This window comes from Hypomesus transpacificus, chromosome 19, assembly GCF_021917145.1.
Source record: "Hypomesus transpacificus isolate Combined female chromosome 19, fHypTra1, whole genome shotgun sequence".
Classification (NCBI taxonomy): Eukaryota; Metazoa; Chordata; class Actinopteri; order Osmeriformes; family Osmeridae; genus Hypomesus; species Hypomesus transpacificus.
Genome location: NC_061078.1, coordinates 8,458,392 through 8,472,138, shown reverse-complemented (window position 1 = coordinate 8,472,138; position 13,747 = coordinate 8,458,392). Strand labels below are relative to the sequence as shown.

Below are 13,747 nucleotides of genomic sequence, written 5' to 3'. Positions count from 1 at the left end.
TATAAATCTTGGCTGCAAGACATTCAGCTCTCTTATTACATATTTTAAATGTACAACCAGCTTCCCAAATAACTCAACAAATGACATTGATGTAAGGGACCAATGTGCTCCCTTAGGATGAGTTACAGTGTGTCTGGTTGGTAGACCCCATGCTGGGCTACAGTGACATGGAATAAATGCCTTAATGACCATTATGATTTCTAGTGTGTACTGATGATGATGTGTATACAGTATTTATAACATATTTAGTTCACTCACATTTCGAACAGGGTTTTCTTCATGTAAAAACATAGGACTGGATGTGGGCAGCTCTATTGAGGCACTTGTCACTAGCTCCAGGATCTTGAACTTCAACTGGTGAAATCAGGAAGTCACGTGTGTGTCATTGACATACTGCTGTTAAGACATTTTGGGGGTTTGTGTGAGTGATTGAGTGTGTGATTGAGTGAGTGAGTGAGTGAGTGAGTGAGTGTGTGCATGCATGTGTGTGTGTGTGTGTGTTTGTTTTCATCATGATCTATGTGTGTTTTAATTATGTGTGTCATATACTCACAGCATGCAGGGCATCTATCCTCAGTGCCCCTTTGATTCTCACACTCACGTCCCTGTAGACAGCCATGTTGACAGTGCATTGGACAGGTAGAGTCAGGGTATTTGAGCTGTTCTGCATATAAAAAAACAAAAAAACATTGATTAAACCTTGTTTACAGAAAGGAAATATAGCCTATTGATTAACTTGAGTGTTTTGATTCATATATGATTCATATATAATATACATTTATTATAACCTAGTTATCATAATATTAAAAGATTATTGTGAAAACATTTATACATTAGATTATGTTTAACATGAGTAAACCGCCTAGGAAAGGCTATTCAAACCCCATCTAATCAAACCCAAAGTCCTTTCTCAAATCATACAGGAACACATTTTTAAGAATGTTTATAAAAAATCCAACAACACAACAGTGTATCTTACCAGGCGTGAGAAGCGAGACAGATCCTCAGGTGAGGCCCTGCTCTGTGCCAAGTGTTGAGGAGGGATACAGTGGCTACCATCTGTCTGAGATGGCGCATTAGTAGAAACCAATCAGAAACTAGAGATCCTCATTTATAAATGATGTAAAATGTTCTCAGGTACACCATAGCTCCTGCTTAAGGAGATGAAATAGGCATAGGTATCAGGGCACAACCTTTTACCTGGTCTATATGGAAGTCTGATATCTTCAAGAGCTGGTTCCCATTTGTAGTCATTTCAGGAATCTCAATATTCAACTGTAAGTCCTTCACCGGGAAAAAGCCTAGATTCTGGATCTGGGGGTGGGAGTTGTAGAAACAACTATTTGGCTTACTATAATGTATCACCCTTCAGTGCAATTCCATAGTAAGTAATGAAAGTTAATTAATAATGGAGTTAGACATTACCTGGAAAGTAAAGTTGAATGCAGGGCCCATGTCACCAGGTTTCTCAAGCGAGATGTCTGCTCTGATCTCATAGCGGGTGGGGTCTGAATCCCTTCAGGACAACCAAACAATACATCTTTGTGATTCTTTAACCAATTATTGTGCTTTGTGCTATGCATTACAACAACCATATTCCAAGTTAAAACCAATGTTCACCTTGAAGATATAATGCAGAACTGTGTTGTATCAGCCTGTAGTATAAATATTCTCATCATCATTTTTTAAATAATTTTCATAGCACTGCATGTCTCTTGGTGACTGTGTATCAAGTTGGGAACTACAAACCTTGTGAATAGGAGGTCAGCCTCATATTTTAGCGGGTGGTAAATGGTATTGAAATTGTTTTCTGAGCTCAGCTCCTCTCCATCGCTGCAGAAGAATACAGCCATTTTACAAATGCTAACTATTTGCATTTCCCATCATCACACCCAAAGAGAGAAAGCCAAAAGACCCTTGGCTAACTTAAAAAATATTTCCCTGACATGACATCTGAATATTTCAGTGTCACACTCAATGTGTGACTCAATGTGTCGCAGACCCACTTGGAAATCAGCACAAAAATGTCGAGGGTTAATACTTATTTAATATAAGAACTGGATTAATAACTGGTGTTCATACCTGCTGGCATCCAGAATGACCCGTAGATGGTCCAGAAATACCGAGCGGCTGAATTCAAACTCCAGACGAAAAGATACCTGCAGGGTGGACAAAATAAGGAGACATGCTATCATTTACAACAAGAAAGATCATTTAATTGATTATATAATAATGAATGTACTAATAATCAAATTTCTACTTAAACGATAAAGAGTGAGATTTATGAGCTTTATTTTTTATTTAGCACTGCTTTCAAAAATAAGCACTCAAGCACTGCTTTCAAAAATTAGCACTGAATATTAATGTCAGCAGTCACATGACCAGCTACAGGTATCCAGACCTGGGTAGAAACCACTGCATCTTTAAAAAATCTTCATTCATAAACAGTTCCAAATGTGGCAGCTTCCAGCCATAATATGAAGATGTATTAGAGATTACCAGAGAAAAGCCAGCAATAACCTGCAGTAAGATCTTGGCCTCAGACCGAGGAAGCCTGAAGCACTGTTGGCACTATAGAAAGAACCAGGGTCATTTCCTTTAATAAAGACCAAGCCCTAAGCACATACATACAATTACTTAGAAGTGTGTATGGCCTCAGTTTAGTAACACTGCTACTACTGTGCCGTCAGTATTCAAAGCTTGAAACCACTGCAAGGTGAGCAAATAACTAGATTAGAAAGGCTGTCCCACTACCAATAGGTTAAAACTAACTGGAAAGGAGGGGCCTAAAACTATGACATGCAATTCCAGCTGAATGTATCATTTAACATCACTTATGACATGTACTGTATTTACTGATTTTCTGGACCAAAACAAATAGTGCATTTTGAAAGTATAGCAGAAGATCAAGGATCAGCAGTGCATTTAACAGTATTTCAGTAGTCAAGGAACGGTCTGTATTTACTAGCCACATCGCAAAGAAAACCACATCTCAGCTACCAGGCACCAAAAGCAGCGTATTAGAACAACAGATGATGTAGTGAATGTAGAACAGAGTAGAACTAAAGGTTGAATAAGACGAAGGGAAAAGCATCTGAGGAAAACAACACAACATAGAACAACACAGAAAAGGGGGGATGGAAGAAAGTGGAAGGAAAGGAGAACATTGTTTACAGTCCTCTAGTCTTAAAATGAACTTGTGATGGAAGCCGGCTGGAAGACAGGAATGTCTAACCAGATCTCTCTCCTCCCTCTTCATTTGCAATCTCAGTTTTGACAGGGCACAGATACCGTAAATACATAAACAATGTTACCCAGCATAAACCGGTCTGTTTTAGAAGTAATGTCCCCTTTAATGATCTACTGTTTTGTGCTCTTCTGTGTCTGGACTGGAGAAACGGGGGTTACTGTACTGGAAGAAAATACATCAATGGAGCAGTTTAGGTGCAGACTATTTAGGGACCTAACTGTTCTTGTTTCTCTCTGTGTTAATGTTCCAAGTTTGTAGCAGACAATTGCTAAACATCTACATACTTCTGTAAGCACATCACATGAGCACACGATACACATTGTGACCAGACCTGACAGTAACTCAAGTAGCCAATCTCCTTAGAGAAAGAAACATACTGAACAGTCTCCTCTTCATTTTAAACCTCTTAACAATCCTGTCAAATTGGCCTAAAATGCCAATTTGGGGGGGGGGGGGGGGGGGGAGGGGGGGCAAATTTAGAATGATTTCTAAATGTAATACATTGTTTTGGACAAAATACTTTACTTGGTTGGAACGTTTGACCTCTGGGACGAATCCAGACCATTTTTGTTGGGATGTTTTGCATAACTGGAAAAATGTGAGCCTTGTTAGGTGAAGTCTCTGTTTACTTTCAGTTTGTTTAGATGTTTGTGGTCAGACAAAGATGTTGATTGTACCTACTGTTGTATATTGTATGTAAACCAGTAAAAAAAATATTGGGCGGTGCGTTACATAGTTTAGTACAATCCTACGGCCCGCCGGCGGGAATAGGAATAGGGATACTATTCCCAGCATGCAGTGGGGCAGAGTCTCACCAAAAGCCAGATCCATGTGGTTTCTGGTGATTGTGAATGCTCCACAGCACCCACCAGGCACATTGCTGTACTGAAAGTCTTAACCCAGCACCACACACTTTAAGATACTTGGACATGGTTAGCCATAATTTCATGTCTGTGATCGAATAAACTGACCTGAGCCATTGCTCTCATAAAGGGTGCGCTAACATTGCAGGTCTTCTCATTTCTTAGTCTGTCCTCACTTCGGCACTCTATCTTGATGTCCGAATTGTCCTGAATCAAAAACAGAGAAAAAACACTTTTAGTAACACAATATACAGAAATAATATCTGAGTTTATAATTTGTTTAAAAAAGGACAATCCTAATTACTCTCATTTGATCCAGCCATAGTACAGTATTCACTCTTTTTTGCTGTTGTTGATCATTCGTAATTTAAGCACACAATGTGTCTTGTTGGATTCCCTCCAGCGTGATAATTGGGTTCTTAAGGACCTTACCTTGACTATGAGGCTGGAGAAGTGTAGGTTGAAAGTGTAGGTAATATTGAGACGGGTGCTGTAGGCATTCTCTCCTTTGTTCTCCAAACGAACGTCCACTGCCATCCTTCTTCTGAATCCTTCTATGACTCGCATCTCTCTTTCTCCTTTGCTCCGGCAAAACACACTCCTGGAGTGTGTAGCCTGTCCACAGAACTGGCTGTTTGTGAAATGAAAGCATAGTAGAGTTTACGTGTGTGTGTGTACACATGTGAGCCGTTATATGTAACATAGAGTAGACGTGGGCCTACGTTTGTGTGAGCAGGTCAGTGTTGCTCTGCAAGACCAAGTCTGGTGCACAGTGGTCATCCTCGTCACAACCATTCCAGAAGGGCAGCTAGAGAATGACGGATAAGATATTCAGATCTAAAGATTGAGGGATTTCTCAGACGAAAGGAACAAGGTAACTTGTAACTAGTAAAATAATCAAATGGACAACTGTATACATGACAGACCTTAACTCTTCAGAATTCTCTATTTCTGCTTAAATTTGACGCAACATAAGGGCATAATGGACACGCAGCTTCAGCAATTAATGTTAAATATTAAGACACCGGTATATGTCAAAATCTATGTAGAAGAACAATACAGAAAAACCTAAAGATTCAAAATGTCCCTGATACTGTACACACTGTATGAAATGTTTTGTATAAAGAATGCCTTTTTTCAAGCACTTCACATCTGTACAATACCTGATTGATATTTCGGATATATAAATTGATATTAAGTTAAAGCAAAGCAAGGAAGTGATACCTAGTATAGAAGAAAGGTTCTGAAGAAAAGGTCTGTCTTCTGGAACGGTGTAACTATCAGTTTAGGTTCTGCAGGTGATCCAAAGTTTACAGTAGGCTTATCCCAATATGTATCTCACCTCAGTGCTCACAGTTGTTGGCCATCCTTCATCCAGCATGGGTCCCTTGACAGGATCCTGTAGTCCCACATCCACAGTAAATAAAATGGGCCTTACATAGTCTGTGGTCTCCTGGCAAAACAAAACTCATTTTTAGAGCATGCTTTAAAAAATGCAGGTGGATTCATATTAATGGGTTTCTAATATTTTTTGCAGGCCCATGCAGCTGTTTCCACATCAACAAATCAGTAAATTCACTCTTTGTAGAATGAATGTTTCACGTTTCTTGTTGGAAATTCACAAATGGACTGTGACAAAATCATGCTGGTTGTGTGAATAATGAAATGCCCATTTATTCTATCTCTCTAAGTAAAAGAAACTAGGGAGGTGATAATACAACTGATAAGAGCGTCTGCTAAATGACTAAATGTAAAATGACTAAATGTAAAATGACTAAATGTAAATGTAACTGGGTTAATACAGCTAGCAATAGCTTTCCAATGAAATTACAGCTTTTTCCCCCTGTCTATTTTGTTGTTGTTTATGCCATGAAACAGGGAACAAGAAGTCAGTGCTAACCATGACATGAAAGTAGATGTGTTCACAGGTCTGTTCTCCAGCAAGTAAGGTCAGGTTTTGGGGCTGCATTTTGTCAGTGTCCATAATTGCTCTGGGTTTGAAGCGACGCTCACCAATGGAGGCATTGTACTTGATGACTATTAGAGGAAGTAAAAAAACAAGGCATCAGTGTTGTTATGCACTGTTCTAAAGTGGATTTGCAAACATCTCCCAGTTTTATAATTTAGTTGGCAACGATAGTGGTCATTTTTGGGGAAAAAATAGAGATGGTTCAATAATCATAAGAAGTATTTGAGCCACAATAAAAATATATGTACATATAATTGTGTCAGTCTTGCGCTCAGGACATTTCAATGAGTACTTGAAGTTGAGAGAGTTAAAAGACTAAATTCCCTCCAGTCCTTTGGGTTTGGAAGTAATTTAATTCCAGCCCGCACTGTTTTTAAGCAAGCAACAGTATTGCCTTGCGTGTCGGTAGCATAGATAATAGTAGGCCTACATGAAGCCAGAACTAATGCATACAACTTAGGTCTACCAGATAGCACAATTGTCCCCAAAAAGCCCCAAAATGCTCTACTCATCGTAAACCATGCAACATCATATTGTGGACCATGTGGACAATGTTAGACTAGGCCACATTTGCAACATCATGATAAAAGCTCAAACCTTTCGTAATCAATTGTGGCCAACATTTTGCATACAGTTTATACTAGCACATAATAAAAGTACTCTCCTCTGCCCTTTGTTTAGTAGAGCCTACCAAACTTTCAACCCCTGGTACATCTGATAAGCATTACTGGTCAGACGCGATAATGAGAGGAAAATGAAAAAAAACATGTTCCCTCCTAGATGTCCTAAACCAATGAGCCCCACCATCGACAAGATACCATAACTTTCTGTTTTCCCTCAGTCCTCTGTCATTGGAATCAGCGAGACCTGGTGTTAGGTTGTGGTTGGGCTGCTCTTGTTGTGCTAACATCTTAGCTCAGTGGTATACGGAACATAAGTTTCTCTGACTCATGGCAGAAGTATGGGATGCCAGGCTGGGATATCAATAACCATGTCCAGAGGCCATCTATACTCCAACTATACTCACGAGACAATGAATCATAATAATAGTTTTTTGTTTGGTTTATTTGTATGGTTTGTTTGATTTGTTACTACTGTCAAAAAAGCCTTTAGGTGCCTAACAAATAGAATTGCATTAATATATTCAGATCAGTTATCATAAGAGTTAATACTGCATCTCCAGTGTTCCAATTGGCAAGAACACTGACATCTGAAGGATGATCTGCCACTTATTGCAAGGAAACATTTCCTTTGGCTCTTTTGGGACAAGTTATGTTGCCTCCCACCCCCTCTTTCGCTGGCTAACAAGTACATTGGATGATCCAGGGCCTATGATCAGAGAACTAGGAGTAATTGAACTATTTATAACTAACGTTTCATTCAAACCTTTTTTGGCATAAATGTTGCAGACGTTGATAAAGAATTCACCATGGATGGGATTGTCTGGTAAATTAAGGAGCTTTTCTCTTTCTCATAGAGACTGGAATCTGTTCAATATTCAGTTCTAAAATCAAATAGAAGAAAAAACGTCCTTTGTAATAAGACTTTGTGGCTTGCTATTAAAGTCTGTGAAATGAAAACCATTTTATTGTTATAGTTCTCAAGACTATAACCCCATCCAAGGAAGCTTGGGGAAAAAGAAGACATTCTACACAGCAGGAGTTTCCTTTATCATATTCTTACCTAAAGCTTTTTTCAAGAATATTATACAAAATGGACATTTTGATTTCACTTCTTGCCAGATCAATACATTTTCCAGACGGGAATGAGGCGAACAAATAAACCAGTTTCAGACTATTGAAATATGTGTTATGTAAACATCTGCTCACTTACAAACGTCCTCTTCTGGAGGAATGGCTGTCCTGGCCGTGACATTCAGACACACGATAGCGGACATGCAGGTGACATCCCGGCCCCCTCTGCGACAGTCTTTTACAAAAATGTTTATCTTGCTTGGTTCAAACCTGATGCTCGCGTGAATACGGACAACCGTACGTGACCTGTGGATAGAGACATTGCATCATCAATTTGAATACCCATTTTTAAATACCACGCTCATGAGAATCCTTTGGAAAGATTTTAGATATTAAATTACATGTGTATAACAAGTTTACAATGAGATTTTATAGGTAAATGTGTTGTTAGGGAGAAGCAACTAGACATGATATACTGTAGTGATGACACAGGGATGCCATACTTACCAGAGAAGCACTGCTGCACCCAGTGAGCCCACTGCCAGGTCCACCAGGCCATCATCATTCATGTCCATCTTACCATGGATACTAAGGCCAAAGTACTGCAAGCCAGGAAGCAAGTCTACTGCAGCTATCCTCTGAGAAGATCAGAGAGAGGGGGAGGAATTGGGTGGAGAACAGAGAAACAAGCATTTTCTTTCTGGGAACAACCACAATCTTTTCATTGGGAGTTATTTAGGGACTCTTATTTAGATATCTACAAACATCTCAGTTTCTTTCACACAACTGTTGTCTTACACGGCATGCTTATTTATTTATATTCTCCATTAGTGCCAGTACAAAATAGCTGTATTTAGATTATTTCATGTTCTGTCTTTTCATATTATTATTTCTGAGAATCTTTTTTGCTGGAATATAATGCTTTTCCACAGTACTGTTTATCAAATTTAAATTCCAATCAGCCATATTCAGCAAAGCTAGACAGCTTATCCAGTAGGCCAATCCTAGACACAACACATACATCTGCTGTACCTGTTTGTATTTGCGCAGTATTCTGTTGTGCTGACTGAAGAAGACATATATGGCTCCGCGGTGGTTGTCCTCTAGCGGCGCTCCCACTACCAAGTCATTGAAACCGTCCCCATTCAAGTCAGGGACTGGGGCTATTGAGGAGCCAAAGCGGGCATTCTGCCCCCCGTTCTGTATCTCAAGTGCTCCTTCTAAGATGAAGCGATTCTGAGGTGGATTGACAGGAAGAGATATGACAAACAGTGATAAATATTTGGTATAATAACAAATCCTTTACAGTCAATATTCCATATTTGATCAAATTCTTTGATGTTTTATTTTTATGCGAATTGTCTTGGTACAGTGTCTGTGTACACTAATGTTTCCTCAATGGCAGGATGTATACTGGTCTCCGTCTCTGTTGCTAAAATAGCCTCAAAAACACTTGGTGCTGTCTCTCATGGATATAACTTTGCACTTTTATAACACAGCTGGAAAAATGTTGGGGGGAAATATGTTGAGTGATATGAATGATAGAGGCACAAATAATTGTTGTGTGGTAAAGTAAACACGTTAAACAACATAAATAATTGACTGTGTAGTACAATTGTCTAAACACTACATAGTGAAATAATAACAAACTAGACACAGATATGCATAAACATAAGCAAAATATCACATGGCCCAAAGGAAATCCATTAAAACAGCCATGAGCCATGAACCAGCTCCAAGTCTCCCACCTCCATGCTGCATAGAGATCCAAGCTCTATAGCCCTCAGGGATAGCTGAGTCATCCAGTCAATACACTAATCCCTTCCTCAAAAGACCAGTTATCCATTTATTTACATGACCCATAATGAACCTCAGAGAGATTGCTGTCTTAACCTCACTCCCCATATTTCAAGTGACTTTTATTTATTATTACAATTACTTCCAAGTTCATTATGGAAAGGTTTTATATGGTCATTCGGGATCTTTTTTTCAGGTCAAACAGAACAAAAATAACTTACAAATAAGCAATAAATCAGGTAAAAAAACCTCGTTTGCATTGTTAAATTTTGTTTCAGGAAAATGTCCTAAAAATGTGATACTGTAAACATTAGTGATAGAGGATTTTTTCATAAGCCACATCATCAAAGGCAAAAATCGCTTTTGAACACTCAATGGGACATTTCTGCCAAAAAAAAGACTTTTCTATTCTTTTTCAAATTCTTTTTCTTCTTCAAAGTTAGGTGAAAAATCATGTGTAAAATATGCATTTAAATTAAATTCAATCTCATTCCTCAACATTCTGGCTGAAGAGGCTAGTACTTAAGCCCGTCCATTAACATGCATTTCTTTACTCGTTATGCAGTCCCGTTAGAAATTATAATAGATAGATAACAAGATGAAGTGTGAGACAACTTGTTTTTCCAGGCATCCTAAAGGAAAAGGAGGAAAGATTGAATTGGGTAATAATTAGAACGCTACTCAGTTACCGTGTGTGTGTGAGAGAGTGTGTTCGTGTGTGAGGATAGAGAGAGAGAGGGAGACAGAAAATTGGGTATTCTCTAGTTTGAGTATTCAGAGCGGGCAACTTAATTAGAAACGTGGTGGTGTGTGGAAAGGTGGGATGAGACCAATCATGAAATTGAGCAAGACACAGAATACCATACATTGTTGCAAATAATGTAATTGAGAAGCTCAGTGGTAGAACAACATTTGATCCATGTGAAATGTAAGGCTGTGTAACCAAGGGGGTTAGGTCAACACTAACTGTTAGTAGATGGTTGCTAGCTTCGATGAGTGCTGGTTCACCAAGCTAAAGTCTGGGTTCTAACTTCACAACAAAATAACAGTTTCTATGTTCCAGAGAATTGATCAAACTTCTTGGCCCTGTTATTTCATTTAGTCCAGGGACCTTAAAGACCAATTCTCATTCAGCTTGAAGATAGAGTTGGCGTAGTGGTGTGTTGGCTCGTAATAACCAGAAATGCTGAGGAATTTCTCTGCAGCTATATCCGCCTATTAAACAAGTACCTTTTCCTCTCTCAATGACTGGATAGTTATTACCTTAGAAGGAGAGAATGCTTTCCAACTGAGTTTTGTGCACTTGCCACCTAATAAAGCATGCGTGCTATCAAAGGTAGGGTTTTTATTTGACCTGTATGACAGGAGGTGTCAAAAACCTCAGCACCAGTGGGTCACATTAGGTTTCTAAAGACAGGTGAGTCTGGTTTAGGATGGTGTGTGCCACAATGTGCAGGCATGGTCAGGGTTGGGTCTGAAATTCTCTGATTAGATGCATCTGTTTGTATACAAGTTCTGACCCCAAGTAGTGTGGAATAGGAATCGGGCAGCATTTTACAGTATGTTGAAGAATTTGTTGCTCTGTAACGAAAGGCTGGATATTGTGGACAGTACCTGTGTGTGGTCACACTTGTCTACCCACCAGTTCCGTGACTCTGTAGATGTACACCTTGCCCTTCTCCAGTCCTCCACTGAAAAACATGGGTGCTGCCACCAGGAGGTTGTCGGTCACTCCGTCTCCATCTATGTCCACTGGGGCTATCTCACTGCCATAGTACGAGCCAATCTGAAACCCAGCAACAACCACACATCATCCTTTGTTCATTTATTCATTCTTGGGATGCACCAATCGCAACGCAGATGTCCATATTTTTGGGAGTTGAGTTAACCTATTGAACTATTGTTCCCACCCATTATCTACTTATGTGGAAAAGTTCTAAATCTTCCAAGGGGATTTTTCTCTGTCAGTTGATTTTAGGTGGTACTAACATTCAAATAAGCATATCTTCAATTATGTATGATACATGATTTGGAAGCTTACTATCTGCACTTTAACTATCTGTAGAAAACAGAAAAATGTACTTGACCTGCATGTAGACCAAAATACCAGCACCTTTCAGCAATGTCTCGGCTGCCCTAATAACAATGTTATTGTAGTAATGTACACCCAAAGTAGTACCATCGGTATTGACTATCAGCAAAACTGTTGGTATTGACATTCCTTCCATGTTTCCCGGTTATGAAAAAGAGCCCTTTATAGGCACAGAAAAACGTTCATAGTGGTTATGCTGCTCTAGTGTTTCTTGTCCATTGGGAGGAAATTAGGAGACAGGTCTGTGATGGATGGCACTATTAAACAACTTCAGGACACAGAAGTGAAGGAGTGACACACTCATAAAACAACAAGAGAATAAAAGTGTTTGTGCTTTGCCTGTGTGTAAATGTGAACTTCCTCACCTGTTGTCCCTTTAGAGCGTGTAGAATAGTAAGCTCGCCAGTGTTTTTGAGGGTGAAGATGATAACCTTTCCCGTGTGGTTGAACCGTGGTGCCCCGGCCACAAACAGACGACCGTTCCTGGCCGACACCACTGACGTCACTGTGTAACCTGGTGACACAAACAGTACACACTGTTATATGAGAACAATTATAATAATATATATTATTTAATATAATAATAATACCTCATACAGATTCTACTGTTTCAAAGTCACTTGGTTCAGACGTCTGAATGCATTAAAATTGTTACGGTTAACACTGCCATCCCTGCAATGCTGTTTTTAGGTTAAAGGTCTCAAAGTTATCAAAACCCATTAGTGTCCCAATGGGTGTTTTTACTCTCTGTCTTACTTTCTTTTACCCTCCGGGAACTTTTTCTAAACTGCCTTGTGGAGCACAAGGCCTGTTTCTTATGTAGCCTACTATGAGACAATTAAACCTGTTTATACAATGTGAGGTCAAACCCACTTGTTTGTGCTGTATCAAATGGACTAAATAAAGGGTTAGAGTAGCAGTGGGGATTGTGTGTTTCCTTGTGTAAGTTCATTTAACTTGGTCAACGATGCAATTTTGTGTTTACATAGACTACATAGAGTGATCCATGCCTCCGTGTTTGGGTTTGTTCCTGCCATTTTCGTGTGTGTGTGTGTGTGTGTCTTTCAGCGTAAATGCATGCTAGACCCTCTGGTTCAAATTTACATTCATTGCATGAGAGTTCTAAAACAAAGTTGAATGGCAGCTATTGAGTCCCTGAGCAATAGCCCTGGCCTGTGCCTGCCCAGTCTATCAGACCTCAGTAACACAAGGAGCTAATTGCTGATTTGCTACCTCAGGTATAGATTTAGCCTGTCTTGCCCATGTTTCTTTTCATCTCCATCTTACTGCTCTCTTTCTCCTCGCTCTCTGTCTCCATCCTCTCTTCAATCTCACCGTCTCTCTCCCTGGCGCTTTCTCTCTATGAGCCTGTCCAGACCCATGCCTTCTTTGCATAACGCTAATGAGAATGGAAAGCCTTCAGTTGGTAGGCAGTGAAGTGCAGCATAGACAAGCGAGCCATGACCCTGATGGAGAAAGCAGAGGCTTGTGGAGGTGCTTGCGGGCGCTGGGGAGGGGGGAAGGGGGGGAGCAACTGTGCAGTGGAGCCCTTTATTGAGTCAAGGCTGCAGCTAGGATCCATGGTGCTAAAACACAGGGCTTTTAGAGTTCCTGATACACATCCCTCCCGAGAAAGAGAGATGGAGAGAGAGGTGGACAAGTGGGATGTGGAAAGAAAGCATACTGTGGTACGTAGGATAGGCTATAGGAATATGGACGCTCAAGCAGAGACGGAATAAGGCTGACAAAAATGAAACACAAAATAGAGGGATGGGATGGAGATGGAGAGGAACAGAGAGGTATATGTCACTTCCTCACTCACCTAGGTAGGCACCGTGGTTTTTGAGCTCCTCAGGGAACTCCTGTGCATAGGAGGACTTTGGTGGGATGACTTTTCCCTGTCGGGTCTCTTTCAGTACTGCCCCATTCCAGTCATAGGCCCCCACGGCACCCACTAGTATCCCATCCTGTAGGGATACGGAGTTCACAGCCAAAATGAGAGGATCTCTAGCTGTACAAAGACAGTCATTTGAAATATGACATCTACACAAAAGAGTCTCCCTCTTTCTCTCTCTCTGTCAC

General features: G+C 40.0%; 1 protein-coding gene across 2 annotated transcripts in view; it reads right to left on the bottom strand.

Annotated features, from left to right (window-relative positions):
* Positions 1-13,747, bottom strand: part of itga11a (integrin, alpha 11a) — a 35,395-nt gene that overhangs the window by 2,443 nt on the left and 19,205 nt on the right. The window contains exons 11-28 of one of the 2 annotated variants that reach the window (XM_047042477.1): positions 13,488-13,632; positions 12,031-12,179; positions 11,216-11,359; positions 8,809-9,012; positions 8,284-8,414; positions 7,916-8,082; positions 6,014-6,150; positions 5,456-5,566; positions 4,836-4,921; positions 4,546-4,744; positions 4,222-4,320; positions 2,083-2,159; positions 1,750-1,833; positions 1,426-1,516; positions 1,201-1,314; positions 980-1,063; positions 554-664; positions 259-354 (exon numbers count right to left, since the gene is read on the bottom strand). In XM_047042477.1, coding sequence (XP_046898433.1) covers positions 259-354; positions 554-664; positions 980-1,063; positions 1,201-1,314; positions 1,426-1,516; positions 1,750-1,833; positions 2,083-2,159; positions 4,222-4,320; positions 4,546-4,744; positions 4,836-4,921; positions 5,456-5,566; positions 6,014-6,150; positions 7,916-8,082; positions 8,284-8,414; positions 8,809-9,012; positions 11,216-11,359; positions 12,031-12,179; positions 13,488-13,632 — 2,229 coding nt within the window. Of the gene's footprint in view, positions 1-258; positions 355-553; positions 665-979; positions 1,064-1,200; positions 1,315-1,425; positions 1,517-1,749; positions 1,834-2,082; positions 2,160-4,221; positions 4,321-4,545; positions 4,745-4,835; positions 4,922-5,455; positions 5,567-6,013; positions 6,151-7,915; positions 8,083-8,283; positions 8,415-8,808; positions 9,013-11,215; positions 11,360-12,030; positions 12,180-13,487; positions 13,633-13,747 lie in introns of those variants that run through there. The other variant, XM_047042478.1, reaches the window with a different exon arrangement.